The sequence below is a fragment of the Pseudophryne corroboree genome, chromosome 1 (genome assembly GCF_028390025.1).
Source record: "Pseudophryne corroboree isolate aPseCor3 chromosome 1, aPseCor3.hap2, whole genome shotgun sequence".
Classification (NCBI taxonomy): domain Eukaryota; kingdom Metazoa; phylum Chordata; class Amphibia; order Anura; family Myobatrachidae; genus Pseudophryne; species Pseudophryne corroboree.
This window is the reverse complement of record NC_086444.1, coordinates 136784741-136805244: the sequence shown is the minus strand read 5'-3', so window position 1 is coordinate 136805244 and position 20504 is coordinate 136784741. Positions and strand designations below refer to the sequence as shown.

Below are 20504 nucleotides of genomic sequence, written 5' to 3'. Positions count from 1 at the left end.
ACCTCAAATGGGGACCCAACATATTATTTATTATTATCCTTTATTTATATGGCGCCACAAGGGTCCTGCAGTGCCCAATTACAGAGTACATAAACAATCAAAACAAGAAAACAGCAACTTACAGTTGAAGGCAATATAGGACAAGTACAGGGTAAATAAACATAGCTACATCAGCAGATGACACTGGAATAAGTATCCGGTGGCAGAAGACTGCTGGATTTGGTGCAGTTGAAGATTATTAAAGTAAGAAAAAGGATAAGCACATGTGGAAAGAGGGTCCTACTCGTGAGAGCTTACATTCTAAAGTTAGACAAACAAGGGTGACACAGATGGGGTACATAGAGAGCGAGGAACAGAGGTTTAGGATGAGATTTGACTGGGTTTGGTGAAGAAGTGGGTCCATTTGAAGTTTTGTAGAGAGGTGGAGAGTCTGAGGGGGAGATGTAGAGAATTCCAGAGAAATGGAGCAGCACATGAAAAATCATGCAGCTAGGAGTGGGAGGAAGTAAACAGCAGGCAGGAGAGTTGGCGTGCATTAGCAGAGCGAAGGGGATGGGTGATAACATAAGCACTGTCGTAAAGAAGGCCCAGCAGCGGATGTTCTTTCTGAGGCAACTCAGGAAATTCAACATCCCGCAGAAGCTGCTACTCATCTTCTACACAGCGATCGTAGAATCGGTCCTATGTTCCTCGATCACAGTCTGTTATTGAGCTGCCAATGAGAGTGACAGACGGAGGCTGCAAAGGGTGGTGAGGACAGCTGAAAGATCATTGGAGCTGACCTCCCTCCCGTCCAGGAATTATACCAGTCAAGGGTCAGGAAGCGAGCGGATAAATTTGTGGCAGATATGCAGCACCCAGATCGCAAACTGCTTCCATCAGGCAAACGCTACAGGTTCATTCCCGCGAAGCCGACCAGATCCATTAAAAGCTTCTTCCCACTAGCTGTCCACCAGCTGAACAACATATATAAAAAGTCTTACATGTATAATATGTATAATATGTCGAGTCTATCGTACAGTTGCAATGTGCAGTATGAACTCATACGAGTAATGTTTCTAATGTATGCTACGTTTTTCCCCCTTCTTATGCTATGTATTACCCCTTCAAGTTGCTGCTTGGTGATGCATTGTACCGCAGAAAATTCCTAGTGTAAGTGAGCACACCTGGCCAATAAAGCTGATTCTGATATTATGTGTATACAAAATCATTATGCTTTTTATTATAGATTTGTGTGTGTTTTAAATAAACTGTTCTAATGTTTTAACCACTACGGATTCAATTATTTACCACAGTAGAGTGCTGTGTGTTTTTCAATTAGGAAATTAAGGTGCCATAACACACAGTGCATCGCAGCTTGCTACATATGGGGCTGCATAGCTGCAGACCACAGTGCCCATGCTGACCCCTGTCCACCACCGAAAGCACCCACAGTGGGCATGTGAGCATCAGAACTGGACCGTGAGCAATGGAGGAAGGTGACTTGGCCTGATGAATCACGTTTACTTTTACATTATGCGGATGGCCGGGTGCGTGAGAGTCATTTATCTGAGTAAGAGATTTCACCTGGGTGCACTATGGGAAAAAGGCAAGGCGGTGGAGGCAGTGCGACGCTCTGAGCAATGTTTGGCTGAGAAACCTTAAGTCCTAGCATTCATGTGGATTTTACTTGGACACATACCACCTACCTTAACATTGTTGCAGACCAAATACAAACCTTCAAAGCAATGATATTCCTTGATGGCAGTGACCTCTTTCAGCAGGATAATGCACCCTGCCATACTACAAAATTTGTACTGGAATCATTTGAGGAACATGTCAAATAGTTCATGGTGTTTACTTGGCCTCCAAATTCCACAGATCTCAATCCAAATCGAGAATCTGTGGGATGTGCTGGAAAAACAAGTCTGAACCATGGAGGTCCCACCTCGCAACTTACAGGCCTTAAAGGATCTGCTGCTATCATCTTGGTACCAGATACCATATGACTCCTTCAGATGTCTTGTGAGTCCATGCCGCAACAAGTCAGAGCTATTTTGGTGGCACGAGGGGGACTTACACAATATTAGGCAAGTAGGGTTAAGATTATGGTGATGGGTGTTACGGCTACCAGTGAGTCCCGGCCTAGGCCTCAGCATTTACCTGTCTGGCCAATAGTACAGGCATGCTTGTCCCGGCGGCAAGCACTCTGTTCGGTCACATCACGGTCTCCGGAGGTGGTCGGTGGCAGGGCACAAGGCAGAGAGGAGACTGTGTCATGCTGCCGCAGGGTTCCCAGTGACTCTGGCCTGTCGGGACATGTGGTGTGGACGGAGCAATCGTGTTTCAGGTCACCTGATAGCGCAGAATATTGTATAGTAGTGGGTGCGTGCGACTCTCCAGCACAGACAGTAAAAGCCGCAGATTGTAGTGAGCATCACTGCTCCAGCTACCAATTAGCTGTAGGGGGAGCCGGCGGCAGTTAATGCCGGGAGTAGCGGAGAGCTGTGCACCCGCTACCCCATGGAATGAGACCAATCCTTGGGAGCATTCGTCGGAGTGTACCCTGCTCCCATAAGAAACAATGGTGCAATTGCACGCTGCAGCAAGGTACGCTATGCCGCAATGAGCGCCATGTTACCATACGCAGCAACTGTAGATAGTAGAAGAATAACAGCTGGTGGGGAAAGTGGCTACTGTCAGGTAACAGCATTATCAAATTCCAATAATATATAAAGCAGTAATTGGCAACTGGTATGTCTGTGCAGATACATGCAGAACCTTAACATGATATCTGGGTGCCCTGGGCAAGAGCGAGAACCCCCATAACACCAGTGACCACCTCACAATGCATAAAAGCATTGCAGTGACCAGGACACTCCATTGTATCACTTTGAAAAGAAAATAGAGTTTAAAAGTTGTGGTTGACCTCAATACCCCATGAAGAATTCCTATGGACTGGCAGGGAGATATTTGTCAATAAAGGTATCACTAAATTGGGGTGGTAGTGAATATTAATTAGAATGCAGAAGGGTACCATACTGTCTCACCCACTTCTACCATCTGCCATTTTCTAATGGATATGCGGGCAGATGAAAAAGTGGGGAGGCAGCAATCCCTTGAAAATAAAATTACAGTGGTCACTAGAGGTCTCGAATGAGATTTAGATTGCCCCTGATGCCAAATGGCATTGCAGGGACAAAACGCACCCAGGACACTCCTGCACCCCCCTTTAAAGGAAGCAGTGTGTGGTACCTGTATTTAGACAGGACAATGCACAGCAGTGCTAGGAGAAACATCCCATGTGTCTCCTCAGGACCCCAGAAGTAACAACTATTTCACCACCAAGAGGAGGCTTGTTTGGTTGTTAACCTCCCAAGTGCCTATTTTATATGCATAGATAGGAATCCTGTTTCTGGGCAGAAAACCAGGACATACAGATATTTTCCTTTGCTGCACCCCAAACAGCCCCTATGGCACACCAGGTCACGTGAAAATCTTATAGCGCCAAGCGTCTTTTTTGCCTAAAAGTGCAACTAGGACGCACGATTTGACTGTGCTGATTAATCTGATATATGACAGTTGTACATCTGAAATATATATGATTTGCCGGTGGGCGGAATGCCGGCAACGGAGTGAGCGCAAAGAGTCCCCTTGCGGGCTCGCTGCATTCGCCACAGGATCTATTTCCACTCTATGGGTGTCGTGGACATGGGATAAGGTCATTAGGTGGACAACGCTTAGGTCGACAGTCATCAGGTCGACCACAATTGGTCAACATGCATTAGGTCGGTGGCATGGTCACTAGGTCGACATGAGTTTTTCACATTTATACTTTTTGACCTTTTTCATACTTTACAATGCACGTGGACTACTATTGGGAACGGTAATCTGTGCTGAGTGCAGCGGTAGGGGAGCGAGGCACCTTGCCCGAAGCATGGCGATCGAAGCGAGCCATGCGAGGGGACATGGTACACTAAATGGGTTTCCCCGTCACTTTACGAAGAAAGCGACACCAAAAAAAATAAGAAAAAAATAGTCGACCTTGTTCATGTTGACCTAATGATCATGTCGACCTAGTGACCATGTCAACCAATAGTGGTCGACCCAAGTGTGGTCGAGCTAATGACCCAAACCCGAGTGGGAACAGTTCGGTATCCTGACCGCCAGGATCCCAACAGGAGGCAAATTGAACAAATTTGGTGTATCTGTGTGTGACTGAGTCTCCGGAACTCTTGGCGTGCCAGGTGCCATGAGACTCTGCAACCATCGAGAGTCTTTTCTGCTTAAAATAAGAATTTACTTACCGATAATTCTATTTCTCATAGTCCGTAGTGGATGCTGGGGACTCCGTAAGGACCATGGGGAATAGCGGCTCCGCAGGAGACTGGGCACATCTAAAGAAAGCTTTAGGACTATCTGGTGTGCACTAGCTCCTCCCCCTATGACCCTCCTCCAAGCCTCAGTTAGGATACTGTGCCCGGACGAGCGTACACAATAAGGAAGGATTTTGAATCCCGGGTAAGACTCATACCAGCCACACCAATCACACCGTATAACCTGTGATCTGAACCCAGTTAACAGCATGATAACAGAGGAGCCTCTGAAAGATGGCTCACAACAATAATAACCCGATTTTTGTAACAATAACTATGTACAAGTATTGCAGACAATCCGCACTTGGGATGGGCGCCCAGCATCCACTACGGACTATGAGAAATAGAATTATCGGTAAGTAAATTCTTATTTTCTCTAACGTCCTAAGTGGATGCTGGGGACTCCGTAAGGACCATGGGGATTATACCAAAGCTCCCAAACGGGCGGGAGAGTGCGGATGACTCTGCAGCACCAAATGAGAGAACTCCAGGTCCTCCTCAGCCAGGATATCAATTTTGTAGAATTTTACAAACGTATTTGCTCCTGACCAAGTAGCTGCTCGGCAAAGTTGTAAAGCCGAGACCCCTCGGGCAGCCGCCCAAGATGAGCCCACCTTCCTTGTGGAGTGGGCATTTACAGATTTTTGGCTGTGGCAGGCCTGCCACAGAATGTGCAAGCTGAATTGTACTACAAATCCAACGAGCAATAGTCTGCTTAGAAGCAGGAGCACCCAGCTTGTTGGGTGCATACAGGATAAACAGCGAGGCAGATTTCCTGACTCCAGCCGTCCTGGAAACATATATTTTCAGGGCACTGACAACGTCTAGCAACTTGGAGGCCTCCAAGTCCCTAGTAGCCGCAGGCACCACAAATAGGTTGGTTCAGGTGAAACGCTGAAACCACCTTGGGGAGAAACTGAGGACGAGTCCTCAATTCCGCCCTGTCCGAATGGAAAATCAGATAAGGGCTTTTTCAGGATAAAGCCGCCAATTCTGACACGCGCCTGGCCCAGGCCAGGGCCAACAGCATGACCACTTTTCATGTGAGATATTTTAACTCCACAGATTTAAGTGGTTCAAACCAATGTGACTTTTGGAACCCAAAACTACATTGAGATCCCAAAGTGCCACTGGAGGCACAAAAGGAGGCTGTATATGCAGTACCCCTTTTACAAACGTCTGAACTTCAGGGACTGAAGCTAGTTCTTTTTTGGAAGAAAATTGACAGGGCCGAAATTTGAACCTTAATGGACCCCAATTTCAGGCCCATAGACACTCCTGTTTGCAGGAAATGTAGGAATCGACCCAGTTGAATTTCCTCCGTCGGGCCTTACTGGCCTCGCACCACGCAACATATTTTCGCCAATTGCGGTGATAATGTTTTTGCGGTTACATCCTTCCTGGCTTTGATCAGGATAGGGATGACTTCATCCGGAATGCCTTTTTTCCTTCAGGATCCGGCGTTCAACCGCCATGCCGTCAAACGCAGCCGCGGTAAGTCTTGGAACAGACAGGGTCCTTGCTGGAGCAGGTCCATTCTTAGAGGTAGAGGCCACGAATCCTCCGTGAGCATCTCTTGAAGTTCCGGTTACCAAGTCCTTCTTGGCCAATCCGGAACCACGAATATAGTGTTTACTCCTCTCCATCTTATCAATCTCAGTACCTTGGGTATGAGAGGCAGAGGAGGGAACACATACCCTGACTGGTACACCCACGGTGTTACCAGAGCGTCTACAGCTTATTGCCTGAGGGTCCCTGGACCTGGCGCAATACCTGTCGAGTTTTTAATCATGTGGAAGACTTCTGGGTGAAGTCCCCACTCTCCCGGGTGGAGGTCGTGCTGAGGAAGTCTGCTTCCCAGTTGTCCACTCCCGGAATGAATACTGCTGACAGTGCTATCACATGATTTTCCGCCTAGCGAAGAATCCTTGCAGCTTCTGCCATTGCCCTCCTGCTTCTTGTGCCACCCTGTCTGTTTACGTGGGTGACTGCCGTGATGTTGTCCGACTGGATCAACACCGGCTGACCTTGAAGCAGAGGTCTTGCTAAGCTTAGAGCATTGTAAATGTCCCTTAGCTTCAGGATATTTATGTGAAGTGATGTATCCAGGCTTGACCATAAGCCCTGGATATTCCTTCCCTGTGTGACTGCTCCCCAGCCTCGCAGGCTGGCATCCGTGGTCACCAGGACCCAGTCCTGAATGCCTAATCTGCGGCCCTCTAGAAGATGAGCACTCTGCAACCTCCACAGGAGGGACACCCTTGTCCTTGGTGACAGGGTTATCCGCTGATGCATCTGAAGATGCGACCCGGACCAATTGTCCAGCAGGTCCCACTGGAAAGTTCTTGCGTGGAATCTGCCGAATGGGATTGCTTCGTAGGAAGCCACCATTTTACTCAGAACCCTTGTGCATTGATGCACTGAGACTTGGCTCGGTTTTAGGAGGTTCCTGACTAGCTCGGATAACTCCCTGGCTTTCTCCTCCGGGAGAAACACCTTTTTCTGGACTGTGTCCAGGATCATCCCTAGGAACAGAAGACACGTCGTCGGAACCAGGTACGATTTTGGAATATTGAGAATCCAATCGTGCTGCCGCAACACTACCTGAGATAGTGCTACACCGACCTTCAACTGTTCCCTGGATCTTACCCTTATCAGGGAATTGTCCAAGTAAGGGATAACTAAAAGTCACTTCCTTCGAAGGAATATCATTATTTCGGCCATTACCTTGGTAAAGACCCGGGGTGCCGTGGACCATCCATACGGCAGCGTCTGAACTGATAGTGACAGTTCTGTACCATAAACCTGAGGTACCCTTGGTGAGAAGGGTAAATTATTGACATGAAGGTAAGCATCCTTGATATCCCGAGATATCATGTAGTCCCCTTCTTCCAGGTTCGCAATCACTGCTCTGAGTGACTCAATCTTGAATTTGAACCTCTGTATGTAAGTGTTCAAAGATTTTAGATTTAGAATCGGTCTCACCGAGCCGTCTGGCTTCGGTACCACAACAGTGTGGAATAATACCCCGTTCCCTGTTGCAGGAGGGGTATCTTGATTATCACCTGCTGGGAATACAGCTTGTGAATGGCTTCCAAAACTGTCTCCCTGTCAGAAGGAGACATCGGTAAAGCCGACTTTAGGAAACGGCGAGGGGGAGACGTCTCGAATTCTAATTTGTACCCCTGAGATATCACCTGAAGGATCCAGGGGTCTACTTGCGAGTGAGCCCACTGCGCGCTGAAATTCATTGAGACGGGCCCCCCACCGTGCCTGATTCTGCTTGTAAAGCCCCAGCGTATACTGAGGGCTTGGCAGAGGCGGGAGAGGGTTTCTGTTCATGGGAACTGGCTGATTTCTGCAGCCTTTTTCCTCTCCCTCTGTCACGGGGCAGAAATGAGGAACCTTTTGCCCGCTTGTCCACGAAAAGACTGCGCCTGATAATACGGCGTCTTCTCATGTTGAGAGGCGACCTGGGGTACAAACGTGGAATTCCCAGCTGTTGCCGTGGCCACCAGGTCTGAAAGACCGACCCCAAATAACTCCTCTTAATAAAGCAAAACTTCCAAATGCCGTTTGGAATACGCATCACCTGACCACTGACGTGTCCATAACCCTCTACTGGTAGAAATGGACAACGCGTTTAGACTTGATGCCAGTCGGCAATTATTCCGCTGTGCATCACGCATATATAGAAATGCATCTTTTAAATGCTCTGTAGGCAAAAATATACTGTCCCTATCTAGGGTATCAATATTTTCAGTCAGGGAATCCGACCACGCCAACCCAGCACTGCACATCCAGGCTGAGGCGATTGCTGGTCGCAGTATAACACCAGTATGTGTGTAAATACCTTTTAGGATACCCTCCTGCTTTCTATCAGCAGGATCCTTAAGGGCGGCCGTCTCAGGCGAAGGTAGAGCCCTTACAAGCGTGTGAGCGCTTTATCCACCCTAGAGGGTGTTTCCCAACGCACCCTAACCTCTGGCGGGAAAGGATATAATGCCAATAACATTTAGAAATTATCAGTTGTTATCGGGGGAAACCCACGCATCATCACACACCTCATTTAATTTCTCAGATTCAGGAAAACTACAGGTAGTTTTTCCTCACCGAACATAATACCCCTTTTTTTGGTGGTACTCGTATTATCAGAAATGTGTAAAACATTTTTCATTGCCCCAATCATGTAACGTGTGGCCCTACTGGAAGTCACATTCGTCTCTTCACCGTCGACACTGGAGTCAGTATCCGTGTCGGCGTCTATATCTGCCATCTGAGGTAACGGGCGCTTTAGAGCCCCTGACGGCCTATGAGACGTCTGGACAGGCACAAGCTGAGTAGCCGGCTGTCTCATGTCAACCACTGTCTTTTATACAGAGCTGACACTGTCACGTAATTCCTTCCAACAGTTCATCTACACAGGTGTCGACCCCCTAGGGGGTGACATCACTATTACAGGCAATCTGCTCCGTCTCCACATCATTTTTCTCCTCATACATGTCGACACAAAAGTACCGACATACAGCACACACACAGGGAATGCTCTGATAGAGGACAGGACCCCACTAGCCCTTTGGGGAGACAGAGGGAGAGTTTGCCAGCACACACCAGAGCGCTATATATATACAGGGATAACCTTATATAAGTGTTTTTCCCCTTATAGCTGCTGTATAGTTAATACTGCGCCTAATTAGTGCCCCCCTCTCTTTTTTAACCCTTTCTGTAGTGTAGTGACTGCAGGGGAGAGACAGGGAGCTTCCCTCCAACGGAGCTGTGAGGGAAAATGGCGCCAGTGTGCTGAGGAGATAGGCTCCGCCCCATTATCGGCGGCCTTATCCCCCGTTTTTCTATGTATTTTGGCAGGGGTTAAATGCATCCATATAGCCCAGGAGCTATATGTGATGCATTTTTTTGCCATCCAAGGTGTTTTTATTGCGTCTCAGGGCGCCCCCTCCCAGCGCCCTGCACCCTCAGTGACCGAAGTGTGAAGTGTGCTGAGAGCAATGGCGCACAGCTGCAGTGCTGTGCGCTACCTTGTTGAAGACAGGACGTCTTCTGCCGCCGATTTTCCGGACCTCTTCTGCCTTCTGGCTCTGTAAGGGGGCCGGCGGCGCGGCTCTGGGACCCATCCAAGCTGGGCCTGTGATCGTCCCTCTGGAGCTAATGTCCAGTAGCCTAAGAAGCCCAATCCACTCTGCACGCAGGTGAGTTCGCTTCTTCTCCCCTTAGTCCCTCGATGCAGTGAGCCTGTTGCCAGCAGGTCTCACTGAAAATAAAAAACCTAAACTAAAACTTTCACTAAGAAACTCAGGAGAGCCCCTAGTGTGCACCCTTCTCGTTCGGGCACAGAGATCTAACTGAGGCTTGGAGGAGGGTCATAGGGGGAGGAGCCAGTGCACACCAGATAGTCCTAAAGCTTTCTTTAGATGTGCCCAGTCTCCTGCGGAGCCGCTATTCCCCATGGTCCTTACGGAGTCCCCAGCATCCACTTAGGACGTTAGAGGAAAAAAAATAATCTTAGTCGCACCCGGAGACTGCACGGATTAATTTGATACCTGATACTTTTATATCTGTGTACGACTGAGTTCCTGAATCTGTATTTGAAGTGCTACAATGTAGCAAGCACAGTTTTTTCCTATACAAGTTCTGTTCTGCTCCGTATACTTACTCAGGTACACACAATATACAAATATCAAATGAAATTAATCAGCAGTCTCCTCGTGCGTATTAGTCACATTGCGTTGCATCTAAGATGCATATTCGGCAAAATACAAGTCACCAGATTCTAGCAGAGTTGCACGGGACCTGATGGCTCACTCATGCCAGGCATATCGCGCTGCAGGGCATATTGAGGCTAGAAGCATGAGAACACATCTATCTCTGAAATGGTTTATTCAGTCAGTCAGCCACCCTTATATACAAGGGTACAGGGCCAGCCTGATATTACAAACAGGCCCTGACATTTAAAGAACATAGTCCCACCTCAGCGTCAGCATCTGTTCACTGTAGAAATATTTTTTAGGGCAGAGGTGCTGAACTCAGAAGATGACAAATCTGTGCACACCAAAGCAGAGCCATAACTACACATTCTGGTGTCCTGTGTACATAAAAAGCATTGGTGCCCCCCTTCATATTTTAAGTAGGGAGATCACGCATTGAAGGAGTGTGGCCTCACTGGGAAGGGGCATAGTCACTCAATAGTACCCCCTATTCAAAATATGCACACAGCAGTGCAACATTAGTCACATTACGTCACAGTAGTGCCCCTTATTCACGGTACACCACACAGTAGTACTACACCTTATTCACATTACGGCACACATTAGTGCCAGTTATACAGATTATGCCACGCAGTAGTAGTGTGCCTTAAACATTATGCCACACACAGTAATGCCCCTTATAACACATGTGGGTAAATATAAAAACCAATGCGAAACCGTAAGCAAAACCCTGTCTCGAAATAATCTGGCACTCAGGTACGCAGGGAACCCTCATCCAGCAAGCCTCTCAGCTTTCAATCTTGGGTCAAGACAACACCTACCTTTAAGATAGATTTAGTGGTTGCCCTTGACGAGAGATGTTGTCCAGTGTGTCTGGGTGTCGAGGTCTGAAGCTACCTCAGCACCCCTCTGTGTGCTTTTTTCATTCATACACTACACCAGAGGTTCTCAAACTCGGTCCTCGGGAGCCCACACAGTGCATGTTTTGCAGGTAACCCAGCAGGTGCACAGGTGTATTAATTACTCACTGACACATTTTAAAAGGTCCACAGGTGGAGCTAATTATTTCACTTGCGATTCTGTGAGGAGACCTGCAAAACATGCACTGTGTGGGCCCCCGAGGACCGAGTTTGAGAACCTCTGCACTACACAGTCGCGTCATGATGTCACAAAGCAGCTGTACATTTCTGAATCTCCACCTGCTAAACACTGTCGGGAGGCAGTACTGCCCAGGCGGGCTTGTAGATGTGGCTAGGCCAGCTCACATGGCCATAGGCCCTTCTGGCATATGCCAGAAATGCCAGATGGCCAGTCCAGCCCTGCAAGAGTAGGTTTATCAAGCCTTGGAGAGAGATAAAGTAGTTACACAAAAAAAACAAATCAGCTTCTGTGATTTCAAATACTGAGAAAGATAAATGAGGTCAGTTCCCATACTTGTGCGGGTTTCCTCCGGGTACTCCAGTTTCCTCCCGCAATCAAAAAATATATACTGGTAGGTTAATTGGTTCAAGACAATAAATTAATAAACCCTAATGTGTGCATGTGCGATGTGTGTCCTTATACATCTTGGCACACGATGCAGTCGCATTTTGGGTCATTTGCTACGTTACAGCATATTGTAGCTGGACAATTGCAACAAACAAACAAGGAGATCTGCCCGTGGTAGCGTGAAGCGATGCCCCCACTACCCGGCACAGGGAAAGGGGGAGCCGGCAGAGGTGTTATAGCAGGGTTCAGTATGATTTGCCGATGGACGGGATGCCGGCTGTCAGTATACCGATAGCGGCATCTCTTCCATAAGAATCCCGACAAATCGCCATTAAGCCCCCTAATCCTCACCTTTTCTCTACCCTAACCTTCCCTTGTGCGCGCCTAAACCTAACCCTCCCCGCTTGGTGCCTAACCCTAACCCTCCCTTCCCCGCTGCCTAAACCTAACTCTGCCTGCTTGATGCCTAACCCTAACCTCCTCTTCTAAGTACCTAAACCTAACCCTCCCCCCCCCGGTCCCTAACCCTCCCTTCCCTGCTTCCTAACCCTAACCCCCCTTCTCCTGCCTAAACCTAACCCCCACACAGCAGGACGCCAGCTCACCCCGCTGTGAGGATGATCGGGATGCTCGCTGGCAGTAATGTGGCGTCGGTATGTAAACGCTGTATATTGACCACCGGGATCCCATCTGTTGGGAAGCTAACTGCTTCCCTTATAGCAGGGTAGCAGGAAGATATGCTCATGCTAACCGTAGTTTCAGTGCTGTGTAGTTGGCGTCAATAGCTATGCTTGCAATGGGGGCAACGGATGCTGCAGGGGGTGGTGTTGTGCCACAGCACCAGGAAACACTGCCTCCCACAACAACAACATGTGAGGACAAATCCGTACATGTGTATGGGGCAGACCAGAAGGGCCAAGTGGTTCTTATCTGACGTCAAATTCTATTCGTCTATGTAAGCTGATTGGTTGCTTTGGGGAACTCCTCCACTTTATCTTGCTTGATAAATCTCTTACTTGATACTGCATCTTTTCTAATATATTGTTGTAACTGTATGCTGCCACTCCAGCTTACTTACATATAAATCACCAACAACTTATGTACAGTAGCTACTAACAAATGTCATCTGAAAAGTGGTCCCTTTTCACCCTTTTTGGTTTTTTTTGGTACATAGGAATGTCCTACTAATCAAATAACAGCAATCAAATTAAACATATACATTTCTATAGTAACCATGGCAACCAAACCATGTTTCACACTTACCTCATCACTGTCGCTGCCAGACTGCACAGAGACTTTCGTGCTGCAATCAAGATTTATATGAAATCAATTTGTATTGTTGGTGGAAATGAAACATTAAAGGGGGGTGCACACGGAGAGATCAGTGTTTAAAATCTAAGCAATCTGACTAGATTGCTTAGATTTTAAGCACGGTGCTAGATTTAGCCTGCATGCAGGCTCAATCTAGCGGGTCGCTCACTTCACCGTTATGTGACGTGAGCGGCCCCCCGTCTATCCCCCCCCTCTCTCAGCACATCGCGCTGTGCTGAGCGGGGGGAGATGTGTCTGTGTTAAGATCGCTCATCACACATCTCTCCCGTCAGTACCCCCCTTAAAAGTCATTTTGGGGTGGACAACATGATATTGAAGAACATTAGCTGAAAATATTTTATCTGTAGTCTAAATAGGAGCGTTAGGACAGAAACTAGAAATATTTGCTCAGGAAACTAAGTGGTTAGTTGTGGAACTACAGTAGCTTTCACATAATCATCACAGCAGGTGGGTTTATATTGATAATCAATATTATACTAGAAAGACAAACGGCAGACAACGAAAGACATACTGGAAACACCTCGGGACAACAGTAAGCATTATACTGAGATAATTCATTATATTTGATCTAAATATCATATACTGTAAATAAGTCACTAGAAAACGTACAATACAGAAAATAGGTTTTTATTTGCCTACAGGTAAATCCTTTTCTCATAGTCCGTAGAGGATACTGGGGTTCCATTTAGTACCATGGGGTATAGACGGGTCCACTAGGAGCCATGGGCACTTTCAGAATTTGATAGTGTGGGCTGGCTCCTCCCTCTATGCACTTCCTACCAGACTGAGTCTAGGAAACTGTGCCCAAGGAGACAGAAATACTTTGGGGTATATGCAATTACCGGCAAATCGCGGCAATTTTTCGCCCGTTTTTTAATTCGACACAACTCGACCGTCGAATTCCGGCAAGTGGGTGCCGGAATTCAACATATTCAATAAAAACGGATTCGACAGTCCCGCTGTCGAAAAACGGCCGATTTGATGGATTTTGATCCGATTTTGAAAAAAACGGGAAAAAACTGTAAAAAACCCGAAAAAAAATTGCGTGGGGTCCCCCCTCCAAAGCATAACCAGCCTCGGGCTCTTCGAGCCGGTCCTGGTTCTAAAAATCCGGGGGCAAAAATGACAGGGGATCCCCCGTATTTTTAAAACCAGCACCGGGCTCTGCGCCTAGTGCTGGTGCAAAAAATACGGGGGACAAAAAGAGTAGGGGTCCCCCGTATTTTTTACACCGGCATCGGGCTCCACTAGCTGGACAGATAATGCCACAGCCGGGGGTCACTTTTATACAGCGCCCTGCGGCCGTGGCATTAAATATCCAACTAGTCACTGCTGGCCGGGGTACCATGGGGGAGTGGGGACCCTTCAATCAAGGGGTCCCCCCCCCAGCCACCCAAGGGCCAGGGGTGAAGCCCGAGGCTGTCCCCCCCCCCATCCAAGGGCTGCGGATGGGGGGCTGATAGCCTTGAGAAAATTGAAAGAATATTGTTTTTTTCCCAGTAGTACTACAAGTCCCAGCAAGCCTCCCCCGCAAGCTGGTACTTGGAGAACCACAAGTACCAGCATGCGGGAGAAAAACGGGCCCGCTGGTACCTGTAGTTCTACTGGGGGAAAAAATACCCAAATAAAAACAGGACACGCACACCTTGAAAGTACAACTTTATTTCACACATGTCGACACACACACATACTTACCTATGTTGACATGTTGACACGACGTTCGGTCCACTTGTCCAAGTAGAATCCACGTGTACCTGTGAATAAAATTATACTCACCTCAATCCAGTGTCCGGATCTTTTAAAATAATCCTCGTACTTGGCAAAAAAACAAAACGAACACCCGGACCAAACGGACTGAAAGGGGTCCCATGTTTACACATGGGACCCCTTTCCCCGAATGCAGAGACCCCCCCGTGACTGCTGTCACAGAAAGGTCCCTTCAGCCAATCAGCGAGCGCAACGTCCTGGCACTCTGCTGATTGGCTATGCGCGTCTGAGCTGTCAGACAGCGCATCGCAAAGCCTCTCCATTATATTCAATGGTGGGAACTTTGCGGTCAGCGGTGAGGTCACCCGCGGTCAGCGGCTGACCGCGGGTTACCCCACCGCTGACCGCAAAGTTCCCACCATTGAAACTAATGGAGGGAGCTGTGCGATGCGCTGTCTGCCAGCAGACGCACATAGCCAATCAGGAGAGTGCCACGAAGTAGCGCTTCCTGATTGGCTTAAGAGACCTTTCTGTGACAGCAGTCACGGGGGAGGGGGGGGGGGGGGGGTGTCTCTGCATTCGGGGAAAGGGGTGTTCGTTTAGTTGTTTTGCCAAGTACGAGGATTATTTTAAAAGATCCGGACACTGGATTGAGGTGAGTATAATTTTATTCACAGGTACACGTGGATTCTACTTGGACAAGTGGACAGAGGTCGGCGTGTGAACATAGGTAAGTATGTGTGTGTGTCGACATGTGTGAAATAAAGTTTTACTCTCACGGTGTGCGTGTCCTGTTTTTATTTGGGTATTTTTTTCCAGTAGAACTACAGGTACCAGCGGGCCCGTTTTTCTCCAGCATGCTGGTATTTGTGGTTCTCCAAGTACCAGCTTGCGGGGGAGGCTTGCTGGGACTTGTAGTACTACTGGAAAAAAACAATATTCTTTCAATTTTCTCAAGGCTATCAGCCCCCCATCCGCAGCCCTTGGATGGGGAGGGACAGCCTCGGGCTTCACCCCTGGCCCTTGGGTGGCTGGGGGGGGACAACCCCTTGATTGAAGGGGTCCCCACTCCCCCAGGGTACCCCGGCCAGGGGTGACTAGTTGGATATTTAATGCCACGGTCGCAGGGCGCTGTATAAAAGTGACCCCCGGCTGTGGCATTATCTGTCCAGCTAGTGGAGCCCGATGCTGGTGTAAAAAATACGGGGGACCCCTATACTCTTTCTGTCCCCCGTATTTTTTGCACCAGCACAAGGCGCAGAGCCCGGTGCTGGTTTTAAAAATACGGGGGATTCCCTGTCATTTTTCCCCCTGGATTTTTAGAACCAGGACCGGCTCGAAGAGCCCGAGGCTGGTTATGCTTTGGAGGGGGGACCCCACGCAATTTTTTTTCTGATTTTTACCATTCCATTTAAAAAAAAAAAAATAATAATAAAAAAATAATATTTTTAAAAATATATAAATAATACTTGTGCCTCCAAAATAGACAAACCAAGTACCTAATCCCTTCTAATATAACTAGATATGCTATTACCAATAAAAAAAAAACCCAAAAAAACATGTTTTACATTTTTTTATTAGATTCCACCACCAAAGTGTGGCGGATTGAAAATGATGAATTTACTGTCTAAAAGCACTGTTGTCGAATTTCCAAACTTCAATTGAATATACTTTTGGCGAATTGCCGCATTTGTACCATTGCAGAAATGTCGAATTTGACAAATGTCGAATTTCAAAAAGTCGAATTTGGAAAGTCCGATTTTTTGACGGAAAGTACTGAATTGCATTGTCGAAATTTTTTTGGGGGCGAAAATGTCCCGTTTTTCGACATTTTCGGGAATTCGACCGCAATTGCATATACCCCTTTGAGAAAAGGATATAGTGGTAAGATTCTGAACCAGCACACACAAACCAGAGGAAAGCCATGCTAACCCAACTTTAAACAGGAATGGCAACAGCTGAACCAACAATACTTAACTAAGTAATAGTGCAGGAAGAACGAAACACTGGGCGGGCGCCCAGTGTATCCTCTACGGACTACGAGAAAAGGATTTACCGGTAGGTAATTAAAATACTATTTTCTCTTATGTCCTAGAGGATACTGGGGTTCCATTTAGTACCATGGGGATGTACCAAAGCTCCCAAACCGGGTGGGAGAGTGCTATGGTTCCTGCAGAACTGATTGACCAAACTGAAGGTCCACAGAGGCCAAAGTATCGAACTTGTAAAACTTAGCAAACGTGTTCGAACCAGACCAAGTAGCCGCTCGGCAGAGCCCTAAAGCCGAGACACCCCGGCCAGCCGCCCAGGAAGAATCCACCAACCCAGAAAAGTATGTCTGTACACATTTTGTAACCAGCAAACCTGCCGTGGAATAAGCATGGTGGATAGTGAGCCTGATCCAGCGTGCAATTGTCTTCTTTGAAGCAAGACACCCAATCTTTTTGTGACGAGCTGTTCTTTTCACATACACCTTCAAAGCCCTCACAACATCCAAAGATTTTGAAGTAGCAGAGGTGTCGGTGACAACCAGAACCACAATAGGTTGGTTGATGTGAAACGTGGACACCACTTTGGGAAAAAATTGCTGAGGAGTTCTGAGTTCAACTCTGTCCTCATGGAAAATTAAATAGGGACAAAGCCCCCAGATCCGACACACGTCTTGCTGAAGACAGGGCAAACAGTGACGGTCTTCCACGTAAGATACTGTCGAAGTCAGAAAAATGTCTCAATGCACACTGCCATATTTGCACCGCACACTGGTCCGTGCTGCGCATGCGTACGCTCTCCCGTGGAAGCGCATACCCGCAATAGCGTGCACTCGCACGCGCAGTATGCGCATTTACGGTAGAGTTTATGTGATCGTAGCGTGCGACTCATTCGTTACAAAAGTTCACAATTAATGTCGTTTATAGATCATGTTCCCCTCAATAGTTTCTGGAAGTTTGGTTTAGATAGAATGTCCCTGAGCGGAGGAATCCCTCTTTGTATTGTACGAAGGGTCTAACAGGAGTCATACAGTAGTATTTGGTACCCATCGGAAGAGTATTTAATTAGCAATATTCCGGTGTTGGTTTGGAGCGTATTAATCGCTCGTGCGAATAGTTATGAACATAAGAAGTTTATGTCCATTTCTATTATTTACCCATACTCAGGTATGCGGCGGGAAACCCAGTTTCCCACCCACCTGAGCCGTTTAAACTCAGCACAGCCCACCTGTATGAATCAACCTATGACCTTTGGTTACAGTACAGGGCCGAATTCCTGTGTCCAATAAACTGAAGGATTGTAGGACCAGGAGATTGCATTGTGTGTGGGGCATAAATAGGCAGCCCGACCACATCCAGCTCTCACTCTCTCATCAACGGTTATCTGCTGATAATCGGGAGCTGGATATCGAGGCGCAGGCGATCATACCCTTTGTGCGTAAGTTCTCTCCGTAATCATTGTCTTTCTGTGAGCCAATTCCTCTCTCTCTCCCTCTGTGTCTATTTCTCTCTCTCTATTTTCTCTTTTCTCTCGTAACCCCTAGACTATACTTTATAGTATTGTATTGTATTGTGTTAGGCCAGGATAGTATTGTAGTTTATCCCTTAGTTAGGTGTTTGGTTAGGAAGGCTTTGTTATATTGTAGTGTATCATTTGTACTGTGTTACTCTTTTACAAGTATACTAGATATAATACAGATAATAGGCTTTGGAACCCTAAAACAGTATCTGTGTATTTACTATAGTGTTAAGTGTTCACTTGAGCGTCGGTGACGCTCAAACAGCTTTGTAGGTAGTCAGGCTACACAAAGTTGCATTTACGCCCTGTATTCACATTAAGGTATATAGCGCATTACATTGTTAAAAGGTTTAAAAATAAAGGTATTGTGCTGTGAGCGTCTGCATCGCTGGTGACCTCCTCGTGGTCTCGAGTGTATGCTACGCCATAGCGAATCTTTCCCCTAGACATAACCAATAACGTGTCCTGTGATCGCTGGGCCGTGAGCGAATGTGACGCTTGAGCGTCTCGCCTACGGCTGAGCGATCGTTACGCAAATAGCGTACCATTACGGTATTTCTTAAGTAAACAGCGTACAGTGTTCTTAGCTTCGTAAGGGTTGATTATACGACAAAGGAATTTAGCATTGTCAATTGCGGGCTCGCCCGGTCCTTTTCACATCTGCACTAGGTAGATCAGCAGACTTTATCCCCCAGCAAAAGGGTGGGAGGTTGTCTCACAGTTGCTGACGGATAAGCGTCTGCTTCGCTTAGGTAAAGAGTGCTGAAGGAACCCGGTAACCGGAAGTAAGAACAAAACGCTTGTGTCTTTTAAAACTGTTTATTTTTCTTTTGTCTTGCGTACGCACGCATATACCTGCATTTCTTTCCACTTGTATATTTCATTTTTCGTATATCACTATTCCTGTTTGCCAATTTTTATAGTTGATAGAAAGTGCAAAAAGAGATTTGCTGTTATTTAATAGTAAAAGTAATAATTAAAGTATAGAACACGGTTTTGTCTTAGAGACGAGGCAGCCAGTGTGCAGTGTGGATTGCGGTGGATGATCAGGGATCATCTACATTGATAAATATTGTGTTACGGTGGATCCTCTGCATTGCGTACACGTGTCGCTAACAAAGACTAGCGTACGCAATCCGAAAGGCAGACGCACGCAGCGTACATTACGCAACGTAGCGTCTGGTTACGTCCACGTAGCTCAAGTTGTGATAAAGTGGATTTTAGCGCAAAGCGATAATTAGCGCAAAGGCGATAAGTAACGCACAGCGGTAGATAACGTGACGCGGTAAATAACGCAAATCAATTTTTGGAAAACCCGAAATTTAGTTTAACAGATCCTGCTCCTAATTAGTAACACACTTGGGCTGAAGACAAATTTCTGCGCAGAAATAGAGGTAGAAACAAAAGTGTACATGTGTTGAGTGAGTGTGTTTATACAATTTTAAAGGGGGAACCAAAAGGAAAGCCGAGTACTCGTCAAGGAACATACGTGTAAGTGACATATACGGTGGCTAGGGAGGCATCTCTGGTTAAATAAATATTTGAGCATTAGAGTATAGCGGACCATAAGGTGTAACAAGACCAGGAGGTCATAAGGTAACAAGACCAGGAGGTCATAAGGTAAAAAGGTCCGCTATAAAAGTCCAGTGGCACAACGCCTGGGGTGTTGGTGCAGAACCCATATAGGCCATTAAGCTCTGGCTGAAGGAATTCGCAGCCGAAATTTTCGATTCCACTGGTCGCTCCGCACATAAGATTAGTTGCTTATGTGCTGAACGATTGTACCGCACGTAATTGTGTGCATTAGTAAACCTGACCGGTACTATTTGTGTACGAAGGTCATAAACGCTATTTGTACATTCTGACGTGATTTGTGTAATTTTTTATTTTTGGAAGGGAAGTTCGCTGGTCACTCAGGAACTATCCAACAACCTAAACTTTACTGGAAAGAGTAAGTGTCCTGCGGGTATCCCTCATATGTTCCAGTAAACTGAAGGTTCCATAGGGGCCCTGTATCGAGTACGCCAGCACCATATCGGTGTGATCAGGTCGTATTGGTCGAGGTGGGCGAGTGAGTGGGGTACTCGGTAAACCGCCACCGCCGGCCTACTGTGGAGTAATTTGGTTGTCTGTAAAGGCTTGCTGAAAACCTTGATACAGAAAATCCAAGGAGGACTAAGCAACACCTACAGACGATGGGGGCCAGTTGCTCAGGTAGGGGGCGATCAACCCAGGTTCAGGTTGATTCGGAGAACCGACCAGTTGGGTCGGCAAGATACATTATGTGTGAAAAATACGGTAGTCACACAGAGGTTTTATGTGATGAATGGGAACGAATGACTGTACAAGACAGGGACAAATTCCCAAGAATAGGTAGTTTCAGCCCGGAAGT

General features: G+C 47.1%; 1 protein-coding gene across 2 annotated transcripts in view; it reads right to left on the bottom strand.

The window, feature by feature from the left end:
• Positions 1 to 20504, bottom strand: part of CWC27 (CWC27 spliceosome associated cyclophilin) — a 643952-nt gene that overhangs the window by 372466 nt on the left and 250982 nt on the right. For both annotated transcript variants that reach the window (XM_063963134.1, XM_063963139.1), the window contains exon 9: positions 12830 to 12869. In XM_063963134.1, the coding sequence (XP_063819204.1) occupies positions 12830 to 12869 (40 nt within the window). The remainder of the gene's footprint in view (positions 1 to 12829; positions 12870 to 20504) is intronic.